The sequence below is a fragment of the Rana temporaria genome, chromosome 5 (genome assembly GCF_905171775.1).
Source record: "Rana temporaria chromosome 5, aRanTem1.1, whole genome shotgun sequence".
NCBI classification, from domain to species: Eukaryota; Metazoa; Chordata; class Amphibia; order Anura; family Ranidae; genus Rana; species Rana temporaria.
The window spans coordinates 400,502,102-400,527,586 of NC_053493.1; the positions used below are offsets into that span (position 1 = coordinate 400,502,102).

Below are 25,485 nucleotides of genomic sequence, written 5' to 3' on the forward strand. Positions count from 1 at the left end.
GGCCCTGAGCAGAAGTAGATGTTTTTTTGTTCTACACAATGGTTAATTATAGGATTGTGGGAGATCAAAGACCAGTAACTAGGAGAGATAATGAAAAAACAGTCATGCCATGAGTCATGAGTCTAAATACATCTATCTAACATGGTCACATTCCTAAACCCCCCAGCCTAAAATACCCCCCAACACATACTCTTACATACAGGGTGCTTCCTCCCTGGTTTTTTTTTTTCAATAAGTGCTGCTGTGCATGCATCCATTAAAAGGGACTTGTGAATTAACATACTACAAGTCCCATCTGCCACTGCAGGTTACTGACGTCACCACACTTGTAATACACACATTACTTCCTCCATCCCCTTCATATAAGCCTGGGATTGGGGGGTGAGCAATGCAAGATTCGGTGCAGAATGCACCTTTTGCGGTTGCAATGCTCTGTGGGCCTGAATGCAAAAATTTAATAAACACATATTTCAGTGTCAATGTATTTATCAAATCACTGAAAAAAAAGTGGGCTGTGCCTTTAAATTTACCACCAGTCCCATAAAATAATGGATTTTGTATGTGACTAACAGGGTCACCTTTAAAGGAGTTGTAAAGGAAAAAACATTTTTTGCCTAAAATTAATGTCTGCAAGGTAGACAGACAGAATAGTGTAATGATTATGTTAATAAACGAGTAAATACCTATTAATTCCTTCATCTATATCACCTTCGGCATTCTAGTTTCTGTTCTCTCATTCACTTCCTGGTTTGCGGGCGCTCGTTCATGTAAGAACTACATTTCCCAGTATGAATTACGGCATGCCCAGTAATTCACACCTACTGAAGTCTCTCAGGCCCCGTACACACGACCGAACATGTCCGCTGAAACTGGTCCGACGGACCAGTTTCAGCAGACATGTTCGGTCGTGTTGTACGGCCGACCGGACAATTGTCCGGCGGAGTCGGACAGTTTCCAGCGGACAAATGTTTCATTAGCATGCTAAGAAACATGTCCGCTGGAAGCCTGTCCGTTGGACATGTTCGGTCGTCTGTACAGACTCACTCCGGACATGTCCGAGCGGCCCAAGCCCTCGCAATGCTTTGGAAGTGATTCGACGCATGCGTGGAAGCATTGACCTTCCAGGGCCGCACAACGTCGCCGCGGCCAACGTCACCGCGTATCGTGTCCGCGCGGATTTCTGTCTGATGGTGTGTACAACCAGTCTAGACAGAAATCCAGCAGCGGACGCAGCGGACATGTCCGCTGAAAGCGGTCCGGCGGACCGTTTTTCAGCGGACAGATCCGCTGGTGTGTACGAGGCCTAACACGTAGAGAGCGTCCTGCCACACAGATGTAGTTCCCAGGAGGGGGTCAGCACGTTACTGACCAGCACAGTAAAGCCTCCCTTCACGGTGGTCAGTAAAATCAGACAAGCAGGAAGTGAACAGAACAGAGAAGAAATAGAGCAACTTCTGAGCAAAAACGAACAATGAGGAAGTGAAAAGAGGAATTTCTGCAGGTAAGGGATGCTATTATGAAAAAAAAAAATCCTTTACAACCCCTTTAAGGGGTTACATAGTTACATAGTTAGTCAGGTTGAAAAAAGACACAAGTCCATCCAGTTCAACCACAAAAAATAAACAAATTGTAAAGGTACAATTTTTTTTCCCTAACTGTTTAAGGTTATTTTTCCTTAAAAGCAGACACCATAAATCAGTTGAGCATACATTTTGTACAAAGTGGGTTTCTGTATGGCCAGGAAGCACCAAATACTGCATGCAAACTTCAGGCAGTAGGCAGTCACACAGTACAGTAAATATCATTGACATCAACAATCAATATAATAATTACACATTCATAAACCAGTGCAAATTCCAATACATTCATATCTCTTATGTGCGATCGATCCCAGGCTTTGCTCTACTGCTATAGACATGCATACAAAAGGTGAAACTGTCTAACGGACAGATCCTGGGGTTGCTGATGGGTCTGCAGACAATCATACAGAATCTTCAAGTATCCTAAAAAACAAAATAATATCTATATATTAACTGGTAACATACTTCTTCGTTTTCAAAAAATTTGTAGCAGAAAATAAGATCCCTTTGAGGTGTCTACTGTCCAAAAAGGTGTTATTTTGGGGGGGGGGGGGGGTTTGTAGCAAGTTTGTAGAAAGTAAGGGGAACGGGGTGATCAGATGTTGTAAGTACCTCTCTGTTCTTGTTGAGACCTCCTCTGCCTCTTGATACTGGGAATAGAGCATCTGTCAAACAGGAAATAATATGTCAGACTTAAACTCGAAAGCCAACATTTGTGTAAGTTATGGGCTGGCCTCAGACCTCAGCACCATGTATGAGGCAGGGCTGGACTGAGACAAAAATTTGGCCCTGGAATTCATCCAGTCTAACCAATTTTAATTTTGAGTGTCCCAACAGCGTCCCCCTTACATCAGAGTGTCCCCAACAACGTCCCCTTACATCAGAGTGTTCACATCAGCAACTACTTACATCAGAATGTCCCGATCAGCACCTCCTTACATCGGAGTGTGCCCATCAGCACCCCCTTACATCAGAGTGTCCCCATCAGCACCCCCTTACATCAGAGGGGCCCCATCATCACCCCCTTACATCAGAGTGTCTCCCAACAGCATCCCCCTTACATCAGAGTGTCCCCATCAGCACTCCTTACATCAGAGTGTCCCCATCAGCACCCCCTTACATCAGAGGGACCCCATCATCACCCCCTTACATCAGAGTGTCCCCCAACAGCATCCCCCTTACATCATAGTGTTCCCATCAGCAACTCTTACATCAGAATGTCCCCCATCAGCACCCTCTTACATCAGCGTGTCCCATCAGCACCTCCCTACATCAGAGTGTCCCCATCAGCACCTCCCTACATCAGAGTGTCCCCACAGCACCCTCTTACATCAGAGTGTCCCCATCAGCACCCCCTTACATCAGAGGGGCCCCATCATCACCCCCTTACATCAGAGTGTCCCCATCATCACCCCCTTACATCAGAGGGGCCCCATCATCACCCCCTTACATCAGAGTGTCCCCATCAGCACCCCCTACATCAGAGTGCCCCCATCATCACCCCCTTACATCAGAGTGTCCCATCAGCACCCCCTTACATTAGAGTGTCCCCATCAGCACCCCCTTACATCAGAGTGTCCCCATCAGCACCCCTTACATCAGAGTGTCCCCATCAGCACCCCCTTACATCAGAGTGTCCCATCAGCACCTCTTTACATCAGAGGGGGTTCCAATTGTATTTAACTTTTGTTACTTTTATACTTACACGTGAAACTCAGCAGCAGTGCAAGAGACCTGGGAAGAAGGCACTTGTCCAGAATTACAATAAATAATCACAGTTAATAATATCAGTGGAAACCTTATGACTGGCATTCAAAGAATTTGTTCTTTTGCCAGGGCTGCAAGGCCCCTTTCCATAGGCGTGTGCACAGGGTGTGGCAGGTGTGCCCAGGCACACCCTAATCACCCTTTACTGCACAGATTCCCCCTACTGTCCTGGCTCCCCCTCCCCCCCTCCAGTGCTACCAGCTTCCCTCCTCTCCCTCCAGCTGTTGCTGCAAGGATGTTTTAGGATGAGTGGAGGAAGGGGCCGGTAAAAATATAATTGACCATCCCCTTCCGTTTCTGAATGAACATCGTGAGTGATCAGTAGTGTGTGCTTGAGCTTTGGGGTGCACACCCTAATGCATACACTGTGCGATGTGCGTGCACCTATGCCCCTTTCACACTTAGCGTATATGAAAGCGTGTGCTTTTTTCAAGCTCTTTTGCACATTTTTTACACGGTACACATAAGGCAGCCAATAATTTTCAATGGGCTGCCCTCTGCACAACAAACATGGCAAAGTAGCTTAAGGACCCTCCTAGGCTACCAACAACCTCCTCAGCACTCAGACTCCCTGCTAGCATGACTCGTTCGTATTTAAGGGCTGAACTTAACCACTCTGACCGGACATTCTGCCTGGAGATTGGTCCTCAAGTATGCCAATTAGCCCTCCTGGCTTCGCCCACTAACTTCTAGAAGTTTCTCCAACCTTACAGATCCAGGAGGAGGTGCCAGAGACCTGACTGTATGGGTCATCCAGCCTCACCTGCAGTAAAGCCTGACCCAGATTTAGGAATCACCACTTACCATGATTAATAAATTTGCACTATTCAAGTAGCACACTAGAGGGTGCTACATTGCAGTTCCCACGTTTGTGGTGCCGTTAACAAATTTGTGGCACTGCAAGCATAACACATGTATTTTGCACATTCCTGGACCACTGCTGCACAACTGATAGTTCCTTGTGCTGCTTCTTCTCTTCCAGTCACCATGTAAGCCAAACTTTTCTGGGACATTCTGCCTAGGGATTGGTCACTAAAGTATGCAAATCAGCCCTCCTGGCCTCCGCCCACTAACTTCTAGAAGTTTCTCCAAACTTCCAAATCCAGGAGGAGGTACCAGAGACCTGCCTGTATGGGTCATCCAGCCTCACCTGCAGTAAACCCTGACCCAGATTCAGAATCAAACTTACCATGATCGATACATTTTCCTGCACTATTCAAGTAGCACACTAGAGGGTGCTACATTTGTTTCCCACGTTTGGGGTGCTATTAACAAATTAGTGGCACTGCAAGCACAACACATGTTTTTTACCCCATTCCTGGACCACTGCAGTACAACTTATTGGTTCCTTGTGCTGCTTCTAAGGCCCCGTACACACGAGAGGATTTATCCGCGGAAACGGTCCGGTGGACCGTATCCGCGGATAAATCCTCGAGATTTGCGAGGATTTTGATCCGATGGAGTGTACTCACCATCGGATCGAAATCCGCGCCGAAATCCCATCGCGATGATGTGTCGCGCCGTCACCGCGATGATGACGCGGCGACATGCGCGACGCTGTCATATAAGGAATTCCACGCATGCGTCGAATCATTACGACGCATGCGGGGGATTGATTCGGACGGATTGATCCGGTGAGTCTGTACAGACCAGCGGATCAATCCGTTGGGATGGATTCAAGCGGATAGATTTGAAAGCATGTCTTCAAATTTTTATCCACTGGAAATCCATCCCAGGGGATAAAAATCCGCGGAAACAGATCCGCTGGATTGTACACACCAGGGGATCTATCCGCTGGAGCCGGTCCGCGGATCAATTCCAGCGGATGGATCCTCTCGTGTGTCGTGGCCTTACTCTTCCAGTCACCATGTAAGCCAAACTTTTCTGGGGCGTCCCCTCTTCTCCAGGGTAGGAGCTGTCATGTATATTTGCCAGAAGTATACTGTGTGTTCCTGCCATATGACTGACAGCAGTATTAGCCAATCAGATTGAGTGTTAGGAGCAGGTAGACATAGTATACCAATTTCCGGACAGGAGGAGGTTTAGCATCATCTAGCTCTTTCCTCGCCAGCCTGACTATCCTTAATCCACCCCTATCATTCATTGGATTTCAGATCTTTTAATCATGGACATCACATGTGGGCATTACCTAGGGTGGTCCAAGTGCCTAGCAAAGCCCACTCCTCCAGACTGACATCTACCCATCAAGAGTTTTGATATTTGGATAACTCCTCCTAAGAGCCAGATGCAAGCCATCCAGGCTGAGGTTCTTTGAGAGGAGTAGGGTGCTATGTACAGGAGGTCCACTCCCACCAGCCATGATCTACCTGCATTTCATACATGTCAGGCTCTGTGCTGGCAGCTCAGCTGTCAGCTAATTTAAAGCTCCCATCTCTCCACAGTGATCCACCTGTTGATGATCCTGCTCGTCAGCTCTGCCTGCTTAAAGCCTTCCAGTTCATTTGCTCTTTGCCTTCACCTGTGTTAACATCACAAGAGACTTTCTCCTGTGTTTCAGTTGAAGACCTGCTTGACTGACGTTCCCTCTGGCTACAGATCCTGCTTGCTGTACTACCTTTATCTCTGGCTCCTAAAAATTGGCTTGGCCGATTACCCGATCCGGTTACCGAACTCCGGCTATGTTTTGACTACGCTTACTCTGTTTACCTTTTTATTTTTATTATTATACAAGTGTGATTTAACTGTACTTCTGTCTCGGTCTGATTCATGGTTTCTGACAACACAGAAGCACAGAGACCCAGTGATGATGCCATGTGGTCTAAAACAAAAATATGTAATATAAACAGAAATGTTTCTTTTTAAAATGGCATTTTATGTTCCTTACCTTGCACAAAGGACAATGAAGAAAATGAAGATGCCGATGTAGAATACAGCAATAGAAACATTTTTCTCCTGCCTTGCTTTATCTGAAAGAAAACATATGCACAGTTTCCATACATATCTGATATTCACATATACAGTGGAAACTTGGTTTACGAGTAACTCAGTTAACAAGTTTTTTTAAAGACGAGCAACTTTTTTAAAATAATTCTGACCGGTTTGCGAAACAAGCAGAATTCAAGCCTGAATGGGGCCTGCAGTACCGCATTTGGCCAGAGGTGCGGGGGCGCCTGAGTGGAGCCGAACATCGCCCATAGGAAATGCATGAAAAGGCCTCGAGAACAGCTCGGCTGACCTTGGCAAATCTGGGGAACAAAGTCTTTCCGAGGTTTGTCGAGGTCAGCCGAAGTGTCCTCGGGCCTTTTCGGCCGTTTCCGAGGCTCTCCGGTGCCCCCTGCCTCTGGTCACCTACGGTATTGCATGCCCTAGAAGTCAATGCGGAACCAATAATTTTCATTTCCATTGACTTCAATGGGGAAACTCGCTTTGATATGCGAGTACTTTGGATTACGAGCATTCTCCTGGAATGGATTATGCTCGTAATCCGAGGTTCCACTGTATACAGTGGAACCTTGGTTTACGAGTAATGCGTTTTGAATAACAAGCAACTTTTTTTTTTTAAATCCTGCAACTGCCCCTCCTGCTCCCCCCTCCCCCAACCTTGTACCAGCCCTGGTGTGTTCATCTGCTCTATAATGCAGCATTTTCCTGATTCACTCTATTCTGTAGAACAGGGGTCTCCAAACTTTCTTAACAAAGGGTTTACTGTCCTTCAAACTTTAGGGGGGGTCGGACTATGGCTGGTGGGAGAAGAAAATCTCTTGTCATCCCTGTGTGCAAACAATGCCCCATCATTGGTATTAGAGGGGGTAGTAGAGCCCCATTGTTGGTATCAATGGTAGGAATAGTGCCCCATTTTTTGGTACCAGTGGGAGGGATAGTGCCCCATCGTTGGTGTCAGTGGGAGGAATAGTGCCCCATGATTGGTATCAAAGCAAGGACTAGTGCCCCATCATTGGTTTCAATGTGATGAATGGAATATAGATTGGGACTTTGAATGAGGCATATGAAAAACACATGCCTCCATCCCTGATAATGGAACAAGAAAAGGGTTTGGGACTTTAAATGAGATGCGTTTAAATGCAAACAGTAAGTATAAATAAATAAGGTTGTATGCGTAATAACCAGGCTTAAACTTACCAACCAAATAGCAGACCAAATTCAACTGTCTAACTTTGTATGTTAAAAGCAGAGGATTGGTTGCACACATTTGCAAATATATGGTTAAGCTACAGGCCTTGCCAAGGCTCTCTGCATTCCTGTAGCCCTAACTAAACTTTCAGGCCCCGTACACACGACAGAGGAACTCGACGTGCTTGGCACGTCGAGTTCCTCGTCGAGTTTTGGGATGAAGCCGCCGAGGAGCTCGGCGGGCCGGCTTCTCCCATAGAAGAACGAGGACAACGAGAAAATAGAGAACATGTTCTCTATTTTCTCCTCGAGTTCCTCGGCGGCTCCATCGAGCCAAAACTGTACAGACGACAGAGTTTCTCGGCAGAATCCGGGTTTTGACCGAGTTTCTCGGTGAATTCTGCCGAGAAACTCTGTCGTGTGTACGAGGCCTTATAGTTTCCTCAATGGAGGCATACAAGTACTAATGAGTAGATGGAGGGCAGGTGACTAGGGGTGTGTGTCACCGCCTCCATCTAGGATTGGTATAGTAGTAGAGAGCACTGGAAAAAATGCATAAAGGTATATGTATAAACGTATCAAAAAACGCATCTCCATCCCTGATGATATGAATGGAACATGGATTGGGACTTTGAATGAGGCATATGAAAAACACATGCCTCCATCCCTGATAATGGAAAAAGAGAAGGGTTAGGGACTTTAAATGAGGCCTGTAGCTTAACCATATATTTGCAAATGTGTGCAACCAGGGCCGTCATCAGAAATTATGGGGGTGCTACCGCCTAAAATTGAGAAGCGGGGGGGGCTGCCGCGAATTGAGAAGCGGGGGGGCCCTCTGCAAAAAAAATATATATACAAAAAGGGGGGTAGCCATCCGGGGCCTTGGGAACCTCTGGCCCTTTAATAAAAAGAAATAAAAAATATATATAATAAATACTGTATATATATTTTTTTTTAAAAAAGTGGGGTTGCCATCTGGGGACCTCTGGGCCCTATATATATATATATATATATATATATATAAATTACAAATAAGGGGGGTTGCCATCCGGGACCTCTGGGCCCTTTAATAATAAAAAAAAAAAGAAACCTCGGGGCCCTTTAATAAAAAATAAATAAAAAAAAATATATAAAAAAAAGAAAAAAATGTATTAAAAAAGAAAAAAGAGGAAGTTTCCATCCAGGGCCCTGGGGACCTCTGGGCCCTTTAAAATATATATATATATATATATATATATATATATATATATATATATATAAACAAAAATAAAAAAATAAACATTTATAAAAAAAAAAGGGGGTTTGCCACATGGGGCCCTGGGGACCTCTGAGCCCTTTAATAAATATATATATATATATATATATATATATATATATATATATATATATATATATATATATAAGAACTAAAAAGAAAAAAAAAATAATATAAAAGAAAAATGTAATTTTTTTATAAAAAAAAAAAAAGGAGGGTTACCACACGGGGCCCTGGGAACCTCTGTGCCCTTTAATTATATATATATAAAAATAAAAGAAATAAAAAAATATATAAATTTTTTTTTTTATAAAAAAAGGGGGGTTGCCATCTGGGGCCCTGTGGGCCTCCGGACCCCTAAAAAAAAAAAAAAAAAGGGGGGTTGCCATCCAGGCCCCTTACAGGTGTACTGCCTGTACCCCCCTGATGGCGGCCCTGTGTGCAACCAATCCTCTGCTTTTAACATACAAAGTTAGACAGTTGAATTTGGCCTGCTGTTTGGTTGGTAAGTTTAAGCCTGGTTATTACGCATACAACCTTATTTATTTATACTTACTGTTTGCATTTAAACACATCTCATTTAAAGTCCCAAACCCTTCTCTTTTTCATTTTTGGTTTCAATGTGAGGACTAGTGCGCCATCATTGGTGTCAGTCGGAAGAAAAATGTTTCATAATTGGTGTCAGTAGGAGGAATAGTGTCCCATCGTTAGTGTCAGTGGGAGGAATAGTGTCCCATCGTTAGTGTCAGTGGGAGGAATAGTGCCGCATTGTTGGTGTCAGTGGGAGGAATAGTGCCGCATTGTTGGTGTCAGTGGGAGGAATAGTGCCGCATTGTTGGTGTCAGTGGGAGGAATAGTGCCGCATTGTTGGTGTCAGTGGGAGGAATAGTGCCCCCATCATTGGTATTAATGGGAAGCATAGTGTGCCATTATTGGTGTCAGTGAGAAGGCTAGTTTCCCATTGTCGGTGTCAGTGGCAGAAACTATACCCCACTCTTACTGACAGTCGGGAAAATAATGCCCCAAATGCCAGATAAAATCAAGCAAAGGGCTACATTCGGCCCCCCGGGCCGCTGTTTGGAGACCACTACTGTAGAAGAATAAAATTTGACCTGGAAGAAAACAGTCTGCTGACGTTTGGTTTTCACACAACTCAAATCAATACACCCCTAGGTTTGGTCCCTTGTCATTACCAGGTTCTTTCTCCGAAATTAGTTCACTGCACCAGGAGCAGCTGTCCCTCCTGCCCCCCCCAACCTTGTCCCAGTCCTAATGGTCCCTAGATTAGTACTTATTTAATATGTTCATCAGCTCCATAATGCAACAGTTTCCTGATTCACTCTTTTCTGCAGAAGAATAAAATGTGACCTGGAGAAACATTCGGTGTTGCCCTCCATTCACACAATAAAAATCAATACACCCTTAGACGTGGTCCCTCATCATTACCAGGTTCTGTCTCAGAAATGTCCTCCACGCTTCCAATCAGACTTAAAGGAATTGTTTTCTGTTGTGCTGGTATGAGGTTCTTCGTATCATCTGAAAATGTGTTGTTACCTGTAAAATGAAATTGAAATATTTTTATACTGATTTCATATAACTGATATAATTATATTTATTTATTAAAAAGTAGGGGCCAAATTCTCAAAAGAGATACGCAGGCGGAACTGCTGTTCAGCCTGCGTATCTCTGTGCCTAACTTTGGAAACGATCCTCAAAAGGATTTTTCCAAAGTTAGTCAGAAGATCTGACATCTGTAAGACACTTAGGCCCCATACACACCATAGAATCTATCCGCAGATAAATCCCATCAAATGGGTTTCTGCGGATAGATTCTATGGTGTGTACACAGGATAAATCTCCCCTGGGATGGATTTCCAGCAGATGGATATTTGCTGACATGCTCAACAAATCCATCTGCTGGAATCCATTCCAACGGATGGATCCGCTCGTCTGTACAGACTTACCGGATCCATTCGTCCAAAGGAATTCCCCGCACGCGTCGTAATGATTTGACGCATGCGTGGAATTCCTTATATGACAGCGTCGCGCCCGTCGCCGCGTCATAATAGCGGCGACGGCGCGACACGTCATCGGCAGAGGATTTCAGCGCGGATTTCAATGCGATGGTGTGTACACGCCATCGCATAGAAATCTTCTGAAATCCTCGAGAGGATTTATCCGCGGATACGGTCCGCTGGACCGTATCTGCGGATAAATCCTCTCGTGTGTATGGGGCCTTACACTGTCAGATCTTAGGATGCAGTACCGCATCCGCCGCTGGGGGCATTTCGAGTCGAAATGCCGGCTAGCTTATGCAAATGAGTACTTAAGCAGATCCACAAAGCATTTAAGCTTTGTGTTTTCTGCATAAGTTACGATTTGCACGCGTTAAATTAGGGCTGGTTTTACAATGTGTAAAGTTAGTACACCATGTAAAACCAGACCTTTTTTTCGTTCGCCGCGATTTTTTTTTAAATTTGAATTTTTTTTCCCGGCGCGTATTTTTTTTTTCACTCGTCGCAACTTTATTGTCCCGTCGCAATCCACAAAGCCCGGCGTAAATTACGTTTGCGCGCTGCACGTCGGGAAAATTACGTCACACGCATGCGCAGTACGGCCGGCGCGGGAGCGCGCCTCATTTAAATTGTAATCGCCCCCCGGAGAGGAGGACCGCCTTGCGACTGAGGCACTTAAGTTACACGGCCTGAAATTTCTAGGTAAGTGCTTTGTGGATCGGGCACTTAGGTAGAAATTTAACGCCTGTGTAACTTAACTGCTGAAAGTTAAGTTAGGCAGCGTTTTTGAGAATTTGGCCCTAGATCTCTTCCATCTTTCCAAGATAAAGGAGTCTTCTAAGCCCTCACATACAGCAATATAGACAAGCATAGGCTTTTTATGTGAGCAATTACCAGGAACTATCAGTAGACATGTGCAATTCAGTCAGTTCCAAATTTGTTTAACGAATTTAGACAAATTCGTTAATTCGGAAATATACAAATTTTTTGAATTTTCGAATTTCCGAATATTCTGAAATTCTGAAATTTGAAATTCGAAAATTCTAAATTTCGGAAATTCTAAATTTCAGAATTTCGGAAAATCCTAATTAAAAAATTAGGAGATTCGAAAATTCAAAAGTCCGAAAATTCGGAAATTCAAAAATAAGAATGGAAATTCAAAAATTCAAAAGAATGAAAATCCTAAAATTCTAAAACCTGAAAATCTGAAATAATAACCAACTAATAATAACTTAACTATTACTAACTATTAAATTATAGGTATTGGAATTTCCTTTCAAATTTGGCTGTTAGTGAACGTAACGAATACGAATTTAAAGTTACAAATTATCCATAATAACAAATGCCATATAAACAAATGGAATGTAACGAATTAATAATAATAAATAACAATAATAATAATAATGATAATAATAAAAAAAACGTATTATTATTTATTATTATTTAGTTTCGTTCTATTTGTTTAGATGCAACATTCTTTAACTTCAGATGAATTTGTATTCTTTACTTTCAATAACAGCCAAATTTGAAAGGAAATTCCAATACCTAGAATTTAATAGTTAGTTATTAGTAGTTAGTCATTATTTAGAATTTTTATATTTTTGTTCTTTCTAATTTTCAAATTTTCCTTTCTTATTTTCAAATTTTCAAATTTCCGAATTTTCAAATTCTGAATTTAAAATTTTTCGAATTTCCGAATTTTGAATTCTCAAATTTTCCAATTTTACACATTTTTGAATTTCCGGATTTACAAATTACGAATTTTAGAATTTCTGAATTTTCAAATTTCCGCATTTCAAATTTCTGAATTTCAAAATTTAGAATTTTAGAATTTACGAATTTTCAAATGTTCATAAAATGAACAAATTTTTCGGCAGTGCACATGTCTAACAATCATTACAAAGCCATACCTACCTTTGTTTATACATGAATGTTCTTCGACAGAACCATACGTAGAGCTTTTCTCTAAAATTTCTTCCACTTGTGCTTTACTTGGAGAGCTGATTACTGGGATCAAAGTTCTGCTCTCTGAATTATAAATTGAAGACAGTGAGCCTAAAAACAAAAACTCAGTTTAAAATGTGTATTTATAGATTTATAAGCTATCATTTTTGATTTGTTTTCATTATTTGTATAAAATCTCTGTATTGCAAATGTATAATACAGGGTCAACCCATGAAACGTTGTTTGCAGACCATGCTTGGCTTTCTAATAAGAAAACCTAGCACTACCTCTGCACTTTCTCAATGCTTTTGTTGAATTTGGTGCAAACATACACTGAGGGGGCCAGATTCAGATAGGTCAGCGGATCTTTAGATCCGCGTAACCTATCTGATTTACGTTACGCCGCTGCAAGTTTTTGAGGCAAGTGCTTTATTCAGAAAGCACTTGCCTGTAAAGTTGCTGCGGCGTATCGTAAATCCCCCGGCGGAATTCAAATTCCGCGGGTAGGGGGCGTGTAAAATTTTAATCAGGTGTGTCCCCGCACCGAACGAACTGCGCATGCGCCGTCCGCTAAATTTCCCAGCGTGCATTGCTCCAAATGACGTTGTTAGGACGCCATTGGTTTAGACGTGAACGTAAATTACGTCCATCCGTATTGGCGAACGACTTACGCAAACGACGTAAAAAATTCAAAATTCGACCCGGGAACGACGGCCATACTTAACATAGGATACGCCGCATATAGCAGGGGTAACTATACGCCGGAAAAAGCCGAACGCAAACGACGTAAAAAAAATGCGCCGGGCGGTCGTTCGTTTCTGAATCGGTGTAACTCCTCATTTGCATATTCCTCGCGTATACAAACGGAGGCGCCACCTACCGGCCAGCGTGAGATTGCAGCCTAAGATCCGACGGTGTAAGTCACTTACACCTGTCGGATCTTAGGAAGATCTATGCGGAACCTGATTCTATGAATCGGGCACATAGATCCGACCCACGGAACTCAGAGATACAACGGCGTATCAGGAGATACGCCGTCATATCTTTTTCTGAATCTGCCCCAGGGTCTTTAGAGTCTGGGGGGCACCGGATGGCGGTGGGAGGGGAGGATGTATTATTTTTAAGGAACAGGAACAACACGAAAAACGACATTTTTCAGAAGCCGAAAAACGATGTGAAGCCCACACACGATCATTTTAAATGACGTTTTAAAAAACTTCGTTTTTTTTCATGCCGAAAAATTATCGTGTGTACGCGGCATAAAATTCGAAAGTTCTAAAATTCTAAATTTCGGAAACTCAAAGATTTCAGAAATTCTTAAAATTTGAAAATTTGAAAATTCGAAGATTCAGAAAATTTAAAAATTCTGAATTTCAAAACTTCCGTATTCCGAATTCTCGAAATTCTGAATTTCTGAATTTCCGAAAAAAGTAAAAAAACGAATGAAACGAAAACGAACAAATTTTTCGGCAATGCACATGTCTACATAGAATGACATTTTATTTTCTATCAGCCAGTGGGCTGATCCAAAAACAAACAAATGGATTCCTCCATTCACACAAGCAAGGTGGATGAAGAAATCCTCCCCCGCTGCACTATTGTATTCTGACAGCAAGACTATCTGCTGTCACAATACAGTGATCAGCAACTGCAGCCGATGATCAAGAAAAACTTTCCAACAGGACTGTTTGACAGCAGTTGATTGCTGAACCAGTCAAATTTTGATCAATCTATAGCCAGCTTTAAGGTAAATAAGGGGTTAAACAGGAACAACTTTTTTTTTACTTACCCGGCTGTTTTAAGTGGTATCATATGCAATTCAAAGCCCATTCCTTTGAACTGCAGATGAATGAAACAGTGTGAATACAAAAGTAACCATGTTACTCCATATTTCATTATCTCTGGACTGAACGGTGTTTATAAACACTGTGCCAGGCAGTAATTTTTTAACAACAGCAGTTAAAGTGATATTAACCACTTAAGCCCCGGACCATTTTGTTGCTAAATGCCCAGGCCAGGTTTTGCAATTCGGCACTCAGTCGCTTTAACAGACAATTGCCCGGTCGTGCGACGTGGCTCCCAAACAAAATTGGCGTCCTTTTTTCCCCACAAATAGAGCTTTCTTTTGGTGGTATTTGATCACCTCTGCGGTTTTTATTTTTTTGCGCTATAAACAAAAATAGAGCGACAATTTTGAAAAAAATTCAATATTTTTTACTTTTTGCTATAATAAATATCCCCCAAAAACATATATATAAAAAAAAAAAATTTCCTCAGTTTAGGCCGATACGTATTATTCTACCTATTTTTGGTAAAAAAAATCGTAATAAGTGTTTATCGATTGGTTTGCGCAAAATTTATAGCGTTTACAAAATAGGGGATAGTTTTTTTGCATTTTTATTAATTTTTTTTTTTTACTACTATTGGCGGCGATAATTTTCGTGACTGCGACATTATGGCGGACACTTCGGATAATTTTGACTTGTTTTTGGGACCATTGTCATTTTCACAGCAAAAAATGCATTTAAATTGCATTGTTTATTGCGAAAATGACAGTTGCAGTTTGGGAGTTAACCACAGGGGGCGCTGTAGGAGTTAGGCTTCACCTAGTGTGTGTTTACAACTGTAGGGGGGTGTGGCTGTAGGACTGATGTCATCGATCGAGTCTCCCTATAAAAGGGATCACTCGATCGATACGCCGCCACAGTGAAGCACGGGGAAGCTGTGTTTACATACGGCTCTCCCCGTTCTTCAGCTCCGGGGAGCGATCGCGACGGGGCGGCTATAAACAATTAGCCGCGCCGTCGTCCCGGATCACTCCCCGCGGGAATCCGCCGGACCCCCGACCCGCGGAAAGGCGGGGACGTATATATACGCCCATCTGCCTGTACGTGCCATTCTATGGACGTAAATAGGCGTGCGGCGGGCGTTAAGTGGTTAAAGGCATGTTTTTTTCTTTAAAAAAATAACAAACATTTCATACTTACCTGCTCTGTGTAATGGTTTTTCACAGAGCAGCCCAGATCCTACTCTTCTCGGGTCCCTCGCTGGTGATCTTGGCTCCTCCCTCCTGCCAAGTGTCCCCACAGCAAACAGCTTGCTGTGGGGGAACCCGAGTATAGCCGCTGCTCTGCGTGTCCATTCAGACACAGAGCCGCATCTCAGTCCCACCCCTTCCCTCTTCTCATTGGCCCTCTAAATGTGATTAACAGTAGTGAGAGCCAATTGTACATTGATTTGATCTGCTGACCTGCCATTTTTTGCTTATAAATACATAACATTTGGGATATGAGTTCTAAGTCTCTTACCAGTGTCCTGGGATGGTTGAGAAGTTCGATGTTCTTTAAGATTGGATTGCTCTGACTGTAACACTTGGGGAAAACTTGCAGCAAGACTTGGTCCAATTATGCTTCTTGAAGTACAAGCGGTAATCCTTCCTGTACCATGAAGAAAATATCGATGGAAAGGATAAAATAATAAACCTGCCAGTTTTATTTGTACCACCTGTGTCCCTTTGGAGAGATTTCACTTCACTTCCTGTCCCATAGCCAAAACAGGAAGTGAGAGAAAATCCCTCCAAAGTGAGGGAATCCCTAGTTGTCTCCATTCCTATTCTGGTGCTAACCCGAAATTTGGGATTTCCTTTCACTTTCAGTGATAACAGTAAACAGGACAAATAGAAAAATACAGCATCCTCCTAGTTAGGCTGCAAGACAGTGGCGGTGTGTCCATAAAGGGCGTGAGAGCGCCACACCCTCTCTCCTGCACCTGTCTATCACCAATAGATTCATGCATTGGGTTTTTTTTTGGAAGCGCCTGATTAGAGCCGTGGGTGGGCGCAATGCTGTGCGTTCGCTGTTTACTCAGTGTTGCATTAGGGAAGCGAATACATCGCTTTCCTAACACTGACCTGCCTCTCAGCCAATCAGGTGCTCGGGTCTGGTTACCTGTCACCTGATTGGTTGAAGCGACAGGTGCTGTGATTGGACGCCTCCCCTTTTTTTGGGGGGGAGAGGGGGGAGGGGTACAGGGAAAGGAATGGAACAGGACAAGGATCATAAGCATAGGGGTTGAGAGGGAGTGGGGAAAGACATTAGCAATATGTAAGGTCTGGGGATAGCGTCACCCCATGACCAGACAATTTTTGTTTTATGTATTTATTTATTTTTCTACTATACCCGATTAGTACTGAGAATGAGGGGTTCACTGCCACGTCTCGACCCCGGTTACCTTGGACAGGGGGGAGGCGAGAGGATTGGGGTGAATCAAGGGTGCTAATGAATCCTTTGTTGAAATATAAGATGAGAGGTTACGATTAAATTATGTAAAGGTGATTGATTGTTTATTGTTATTTTATGATAAGATTGATGTCATTCCTTTTTTTTTGTATAAATGAAAAGAAAACTGAAAATAAAGAAATTGTAAAAAAATATTCATGCATTGCATGAATCTATGTATTGTCGCCGGCGCCGCTGCCGCCCACTATTCAGATGGCCGGCCCCCTGGCGAGCGCCGGGCCATCTGAATAACGGCAGCTGGTTGGCTGTGGAAGTGTCTATCAGAGGCAGCTGACCGCGAAAGGTAAGTGTCGGGCGGGGGGCAATCTAGCGGTATTTTGGGGTAATCTGGCAGCATTTTATGGGGCAAACTGGCAGCAATTGATGGGCACAGTGGCGACAATGGCATGGCACAGTGGCTGCGTTTGGCATGGCACAGTGGCGACAATTGCATGGCACATTGGCGACAATTGATGGGCACAGTGGCTGCGTTTGGCATGGCACAGTGGCGACAATTGATGGGCACAGTGGAGACAATGGCATGGCACAGTGGCAACAATTGATGGCACAGTGGCGAAAATTGATGGCACAGTGGCTGCGTTTGGCATGGCACAATGGCGACAATGGCATGACACAGTGGCGACAATTGATGGCACAATAGCTGTGTTTGGCATGGCACAGTGGCGACAATTGATGGGCACAGTGGCGACAATGGCATGGCACAGTGGCGACAATTGATGGCATGGCACAGCGACGACAATTGCTGGGCACAGTGGCTGCGTTTGATGGCATGGCACAGTGTCGACAATTGATGGGCACAGTGGCTGTGCTTGATGGCATGGCACAGTGGCTGCGTTTGATGGCATGGCACAGTGGCGACAATATTATGGCACAGTGGCGACAATTTTATGGCACAGTGGCTGCGTTTGATGGGCACAGTGGCGGCAATTGATGGGTACAGTGAGGTTGCAATTGATGTTTTTTTTTTTTTCGTTTGTTTGCGCCCCCAAAAAAATTTGAGCACCAGCCGCCACTGTTAGAATCTGTAAATGTAGGGAAGACTTACCTGCATAGTTATTGAATGTTTGAACAAAGTCTAGAGGTTCACAGTCACCAAGCTCGTCGTCAAGCTGTGGCCTCCACCTGTCTTGGTTTTCGTGATTTGAAAGATCAAGGGCTCTCTGTGCATGTGGTCTACGCCTCCTTCGGAATATTCTAAAAACAAATAAACGGATAAATATTTTGGTTTGAGATGGACTTTAGATCATATGCAACCATCTAATACTTGCTGTGCGACTCTTTGCACCCCCTAGTGGTGGGAGTGAGAACACTCCCACCACTGGGATTGATTGCAAATGGTACTGTAATGACTGCGATTTCTAGCATTCTCATACACACTATATTGTCAAAAGTATTGGGACGCCTGCCTTTACACACATATGGGCCCAGATTCACAAAGAGTTACGCCAGCGTATCAGTAGATACGCCGACGTAACTCCGAATCTAAGCCCGTTGTATGTTTAAATGTATTCTCAAACTGAGATACACTTAAACATGCCTAAGATACGACGGCCTGCGCCGTCGTATCTCAGGGTGCAATATTTACGCTAGCCGCTAGGTGGCGCTTCCATTGTGGTCGGCGTAGAATATGCAAATGAGTCGTTACGCCGATTCACGAACGTACGCTTGCCCGTCGCAGTAAATTTACGCTGTTTCCGTAAGAGATACGCAGCGTAAAGATAAACATGCCCCCTAGGTGGTGTATCCAATGTTAAGTACGGCCGTCGTTCCCGCGTCGCAATTTGAAAATTTTACGTCGTTTGCGTAACTCGTCCGTGAATGGGGCTGGACGCCATTTACGTTCACGTCGAAACCAATGACGTCCTTGCGACGTCATTTAGCGCAATGCACGTTGGGAAATTTTAGGGATGGCGCATGCGCATTAGGTTCGGCGCGGGAACGCGCCTAATTTAAATGCTATAGGCCCCCTACCCGCCTAATTTGAATTAGGCGGGCTTGCGCCGGGGGATTTACGCTACGCTGCCGCAACTTTACAGGCAAGTGCTTTGTGAATCAAGCACTTGCCCGTAAAACTTGCGGCGGCGTAACGTAAATGAGATACGTTACGCCGCCGCAGAGATGCGGCGATCTACGAGAATCTGGCCCATGAACTTTAATAGCATCCCAGTCTTAGTCCGTAGGGTTCAATATTGAGTTGGCCCACCCTTTGCAGCTATAACAGCTTCAACTCTTCTGGGAAGGCTGTCCACAAGGTTTAGGAGTGCGCCTATGGCAGGCATGTTCAAAGTCCGGCCCGTGGGCCAATCGCGGCCCACGTTCCGTTTTGAACGGCCCGCCTGGTTTGTTGGACGTATATATCTTTTGTGGCCCCAGCGATCTCCCGGCGCCGGAGGCCACAAAAGATATATACTGTAATGATGGCTGCCTTGGAGGTGACAGGGACAGGACGAGTGCCGTGCAATGCATACAGGAGTATTTCCTGTTTACGGGTGGGCTCTGTAACAGGAAGTCCCGGCTCCTGCGCTGCCATTGGACGGCTGTTCTGTCCATCACAGGAGGCGGGACTTTTTATTAAAGAGGCCTCCTTGTAAACAGAAGCTTCTCCTGTATGTAATCTTTTGACATTCGTCCCGACCCTCCCTGTCCCCTCCAAGGCTGCAAATGGATGGGCATTAATCAGGCTGCACTGATGTCAATGGTGAGTCTGTATTCCTGGCAATGGAGGGTGCTGTGTTCCTGGCAATGGTGGGTGCTGCGTACCTGGCAATGGTGTGTGCTGCGTACCTGGCTGTGTTCCTGGCAAGGGTGGGTGCTGTGTTTCTGGCTGTTTCCCTGGCAAGGGTGGGTGCTGTGTTCCTGGCAGTGGTGGGTGCTGCGTTCCTGGCTGTGTCCTGGCAATGGTGGGTGCTGCGTACCTGGCAATGGTGGGTCTGCAGATGGGCACCGACCCTTATTTTGCTTTACAGTTCTTTATTTAAAATGTATTTATTTTTTCTGAAACTTCCCTCTTAAAGTGAAGGTGCGTGTTATACGCCAATAAATACGGTATATCTAAATAACATGCCTGAGCTCATCTCTTCACCACACACAGCCACAAAGAGAAGAGAATTCTTGTTGGGCTGTGTATTAGTTGCTCGGAGGAACACACTTAGACCGAATTTTAATGGTCTAAAGAATGTCAGACAAAATGGTCGGCCCTCGAGCATGTTCACTTCATCAAATCTGGCCCTCTTTGAAAAAAGTTTGGACACCCCTGGCCTATGAGAATGTTTGAAAAGGCCTAGAAGACCTGGCTCACAGTCTCCGCTCTAATTCATCCCAAAGGTGTTCTATCGAGTTGAGGTCAGGACTCTGTGCAGGCCAGTTCCTCCACCCCAAACTCGCTCATTCATGTCTTTATGGACCTTGCTTTGTGCACTGGTGCACAGTCATGTTGGGACAGGAAGGGGCCGTCCCCAAACTGTTCCCACAAAGTTGGGAGCATGAAATTGTCCAAAATGTCTTGGTATGTTGACACCTTAAAGGGGTTGTAAAGGTTCATGTTTTTTCACCTTAATGCAACCTATGCATTAAGGTGAAAAAACATCTGACGATTACCGGCCCCCCCAGCCCCCCGTTTTACTTACCTGACCCCTGGAAAGTCCAGCGTTGCGAACAAGCTCGATCTTTGCCCGGGCTTCTCAGCTATTCATCGGATACATTGATAGCAGTGCAGCCATTGGCTCGCGCTACTGTCAATCAAATCCAAAGACGCGGGCGCCGTGGGGGGGGGGGGGGGGGCGGGACAGGGTCATATACTCAGCAGCTATGGACGCCAAGTGTATGACATGGGAGCGTGCTCACAAGGTAACCCCCTCGGGAGAGAGCTTCCCAGAGGGGGTTAGCTATTGCGGGGAGGAGCTGAGAGAGCCCCCGAGGGACCCCAGAAAACGGCGGTCGGGCCACTCTGTGCAAAACGAGCTGCACAGTGGAGGCAAGTATGACATGTTTTGTTATTTAAAAAAAGTGAACATTTAGTGTCACTTTAAGGCGTCAGCATACCAAGACATTTTGGACAATTTCATGCTTCCAAATTTGTGGCAAAAGTTTGGGGATGGCCTCTTCCTGTCTCAACATGAATGCACACCAGTGCACAAAGCAAGGACCATAAAGACATGGATAAGCATGTTTGGGGTGGAGGAACTTGACTGGCCTGCACAGAGTCCTGACCTCAACCCAATAGAACACCTTTGGGATGAATTAGAGCGGAGACTGCGAGCCAGGCCTTCACATCCATCATCAGTGCCTGACCTCACAAATGCACTTCTGAAAGAATGCTCAAACATTCCCATAGACACACTCCTAAACCTTGTGGACATCCTTCCCGGAAGAGTTGAAGCTGTTATAGCTGCAAAGGGTGGGCCAACTCAATACTGAACCCTACGAACTAAGACTGGGATGCCATTAAAGTTCATGTGCGCGTAAAGGCAGGTGTCCCAAAACTTTTGACAATATAGTGTGTAGCACTACCCCCGAAGGAGCTGCTGGTTTGATTTTAGTGGCACGTTACCTCTGTCTTCCCACCGTCTAGGGTACTGGATGAGAGCTGTAATAAAGTCAATGTCTTTTCTGTGCTTTTATTACCCAACGGGGTAAAAATGGTAAGTAGTAGAAAAGGTGAAGGGATAGAAGGAATGGAAGGAATGGAAGGTGACAGATTCAGGTGTAACTGGTTACTGGAAACAGTCCTGCTTCCAACGACAATTCTCTTCGCCACTTTAGCCAAAGTGGGTACAGCGCATCTGGATAGGCCTCTCTCACCAGCCTGGCAGCCAGAGTGTCAGGCCCCGTACACACGACCGAGTTTCTCGGCAGAATTCAGCCAGAAACTCGGTCGGAGCTGGATTCTGCCGAGAAACTCGGTCGTGTGTACACTTTTCAGCGAGGAAGCCGACGAGGAATTCGTCGGGCCGAAAAGAGAACATGTTCTCTATTTCCTCGTTGTTCAATGAGGAAAGTCAGCCCGCCGAGATCGGCGGCTTCCACACTGAACTCGACGAACTCGATGTGTTTGGCACGTCGAGTTCCTCGGACGTGTGTACGGGGCCTCACTCGTAAACTTTAGGGTGAAGTCTCTGCCACAGACAGTCCTAAAGGTGGAGATAGCTTCGGTCCAAAATCCTTCTCAACTGGATTCAGCACCCGGATCTCCTTCTTAGGCCCCGTACACACGACCAAACATGTATGCTGAAACTGGTCCGCGGACCAGTTTCAGCATACATGTTCGGTCGTGTGTGGGCGCGAGCGGGCCGAATTCCAGCAAACATTTGCCCGCCGGGCCTTTTCCCAGCGGGCAAATATTCCTGGACGTGTTTTAAAACCGTCCGCTGGAATCCTGCCCGCTCGGACATGTACGGTCGTCAGTACAGACCTACCGTACATGTCCGAGCGCCCGCCGTCCCTTGCATGCGTCGAATGACTTCGATGCATGCGTGGAAGCCTTTAAATGGCAGGCCCGCCCACGTCTCCGCGTCATCGCCGCGTCATCGTCGCGGCGACGACGCGGACACGCCCCGCGTATTGTTTACGCGCGGACTTCTGTACGATGGTTAGTACAACCATCGTACAGAAGCCCTCTGGCAGGCATGTACGGTGAAAACGGTTCGACGGACCGGTTTCACCGTACATGTTTGCTCGTGTGTACCGGGCCTAACAGCTTTACTTTAGTCAGGAACTGATAGGCGACCATCGTCCAGACTAGGGATGTCCCGATACCGATACTAGTATCGGTATCAGGACCGATACCAAGCATTTTCCGAGTACCGTATTTTCCGGCGTATAAGACGACCCGGCGTATAAGACGACCCCCTAATTTTCCAGGAAAAATGTTGGTTTTGGGATATACTCACTGTATAAGACTACCCCCTTCTTACTGTCTTTCTGGAAGCTGAGGGGGAGCCAGAACCGCTGACAGAAACAGGCTTTTTCAAATCTCACTGTGCCATTACATTACATGCCCAGACTGTGCCATTACATTCCTCACTGTGCCATTACATTACATGCCCAGACTGTGCCATTACATTCCTCACTGTGCCATTACATTACATGCCCAGACTGTGCCATTACATTACTCACTGTGCCATTACATTACATGCCCAGACTGTGCCATTACATTACATGCCCAGACTGTGCCACTGTGCAATTACATGCCCCCACATTGCCATTGTGCCATTACATGCCCCCACATTGCCATCACTTGCCCCCACTGTGCCTGAACTTGTTGCCCCCCCAGTGCATTAACACTCACTTTTTTCCCATCGCTGACAGTCCCCCATGCTGCGATCGCGATCGTGAATGATTTCAAAGCCGCGCCTTCACTGCAGAGTGTTCTGTGATAGGATGAACAAAAATCTTCCCAGCAGCGCCTCTGTTATGTTTCCCGCCTATCACGGACGTCTTCTCATCTCGTCCGAGGATGAGAAGGCATCTGTGATAGGAGGAACAAAGAACAGAGGCGTTGCTGGGAAGATTTTTGTTCATCCTATCACAGAACACTCTGCAGTGAAGGCGCGGCTTTGAAATCATTCTCGATCGCGATCGCCGTATGGAGACTGTCAGCGCTGGGGAAAAAAGTGAGTACTTAGACTGTACCCGGCGTATAAGACGACCCCCGACTTTGGATGCATTTTTTTGCATCCAGAAAGTCGTCTTATACGCCGGAAAATACGGTACTTGTACTCAGGGGGGAAATGCTCCGATGCTTCACCCGATACTTGTACAGTCAGGTATCGGGTGGTGGGGGGAGTTACAAGTCTTCTCTGTGTTGTCTTCTCCCCCCCCCTGATGTCTTCTCCCCCATGCCGTCTTGTTCCCCCGTGATGTCTTCTCCCAGTCCGTGCCGCTCTCTCCCCCCGTGATGTCTTCTCCCCGTCCGTGCCGCTCTCCCCCGTGATGTCTTCTCCCCGTCCGTGCCGCTCTCCCCCGGTGATGTCTTCTCCCCCTCCGTGCCGCTCTCCCCCCGTGATGTCTTCTCCCCATCCATGCCGCTCTCCCCCGTGATGTCTTCTCCCCGTCCGTGCCGCTCTCCCCCCGTGAAGTCTTCTCCCCGTCCGTGCCGCTCTCCCCCCGTGATGTCTTCTCAACCTCCATGCCGCTCTCCCCCGAGATGTGTTCTCCCCGTCCGTGCCGTTCTCCCCCTCCGTGCCGCTCTCCCCCGTGATGTGTTCTCCCCCTCCGTGCCGTCTTTTCCCCATCCATGCCGCTCCCCCTCCGTGCCACTCTCCCCCCCTCAATATGTCAGGATGGAGAGCGGAGGTAGGAGCCGCTAAACTCGGCTCCTACCTTTTCCGAATAGACAGAGTCAGTGATTACTGACTCTGTCCATTCATATAACTGAAACATCGTAACCTGTGTTTACGATGCTTCAGTTTATGAATGGAGAGGAGCTTCTCTCCATTCATTTCAGCTGAGGCTGCAGAGAAAGGGACTGGGGAATCTCTGTCCCTAGTCCCTTTCTCTGTCTTAAAGGGGAGATGTCAGAGGTCTGTTAAGACCCCTGATATCTCACCAAAGCCCCCCAACAGGGCTAATTAAAAAAAAGAAAAAAAAATTAGCAATAAATAATTAAAAAAATAAAATGTAAATAATAATAATAATAATAATACAAAAAAAAAACACACTGGCAATCCACTACCCCCCCTCTAAAAAAAAGACAAATCACTGTAAAAACAAAAAATAGTAAAAAAATAAAAATTGTGTAAAAAATAAAAATAAAATAAAAATACTGTCACATGACATTAAAAAAAAGCATCGGTATTCGGTATCGGCGAGTACTTGAAGAAAAGTATCGGTACTTGTACTCGGTCTCAAAAAAGTGGTATCGGGACAACCCTAGTCCAGACTCTCAGAAACGATGTGTCCTTCGATGAGCAATTAGGCCTCTCCTGAGACACCAGCCTCATGCTCGGTATCTCCCAGACAGGTTCTCCATCAATCGGCTTCCTCCCAAGGGACAGACAGCCCAGGTCCACTTGCAAATAGCGGACCCAGTCTACACACCGGGCCCACAGGTATATTAGGTGCTCCGGACCAACGAGGTTCCCGGAGCCAGGAACACTGCAACACACACACACACCCCGGCCAGGAGGGCCACACACGGGGTGGTGGGACGACTGCCCAGGTGGATCACGGCAAGGCAACGACGCCCAACCAATGGTGTCTGCCCCCTAAATACCCCTCCCCAGCATGCACAGTGAGGCGATCAACCCTCCTGATTGGCTGCCGAGGAGAAGTATCCAATCGATCCTGACTCCACTGCTGCCACCTACCGTCTGGGGATGCCTGAAAATCCCCAGACAGCAAGCACGGGCACACAGTACAGCCAGAGCTGAAACAGAGGCCTTAAATTTAGCCCAAATAAACATGGTCAGAGGCAACTAACTCTCTGACCCCCTCTAAATTTACAGCAGCACCAGCTATGAAAGTAGCCAGGCTCTACAAGTGTAACACATCCCCAGTCAGTGACTGTCCTCTGCATTAGGTTTCAGTCTCCAGCC

At 45.6% G+C, this 25,485-nt stretch overlaps 1 protein-coding gene and 1 long non-coding RNA gene across 3 annotated transcripts in view; both read right to left on the reverse strand.

Annotated features, from left to right (window-relative positions):
* Positions 1 to 1,619: 1,619 nt before the first annotated feature.
* LOC120939689 lies at positions 1,620 to 3,340 on the reverse strand. Its single transcript, XR_005749353.1, has 3 exons — positions 3,286 to 3,340; positions 2,193 to 2,245; positions 1,620 to 2,003 (listed from the first exon to the last, which is right to left on the reverse strand). It is a non-coding gene; the product is annotated as an uncharacterized LOC120939689 (long non-coding RNA).
* A 2,833-nt stretch (positions 3,341 to 6,173) lies between these two features.
* Positions 6,174 to 25,485, reverse strand: part of TMEM71 (transmembrane protein 71) — a 45,572-nt gene continuing 26,260 nt past the window's right edge. For both annotated transcript variants that reach the window (XM_040354985.1, XM_040354984.1), the window contains exons 5-9: positions 17,997 to 18,145; positions 15,962 to 16,090; positions 12,624 to 12,764; positions 10,141 to 10,248; positions 6,174 to 6,274 (exon numbers count right to left, since the gene is read on the reverse strand). In XM_040354985.1, coding sequence (XP_040210919.1) covers positions 6,189 to 6,274; positions 10,141 to 10,248; positions 12,624 to 12,764; positions 15,962 to 16,090; positions 17,997 to 18,145 — 613 coding nt within the window. In that variant the 3' untranslated portion in view covers positions 6,174 to 6,188. The remainder of the gene's footprint in view (positions 6,275 to 10,140; positions 10,249 to 12,623; positions 12,765 to 15,961; positions 16,091 to 17,996; positions 18,146 to 25,485) is intronic.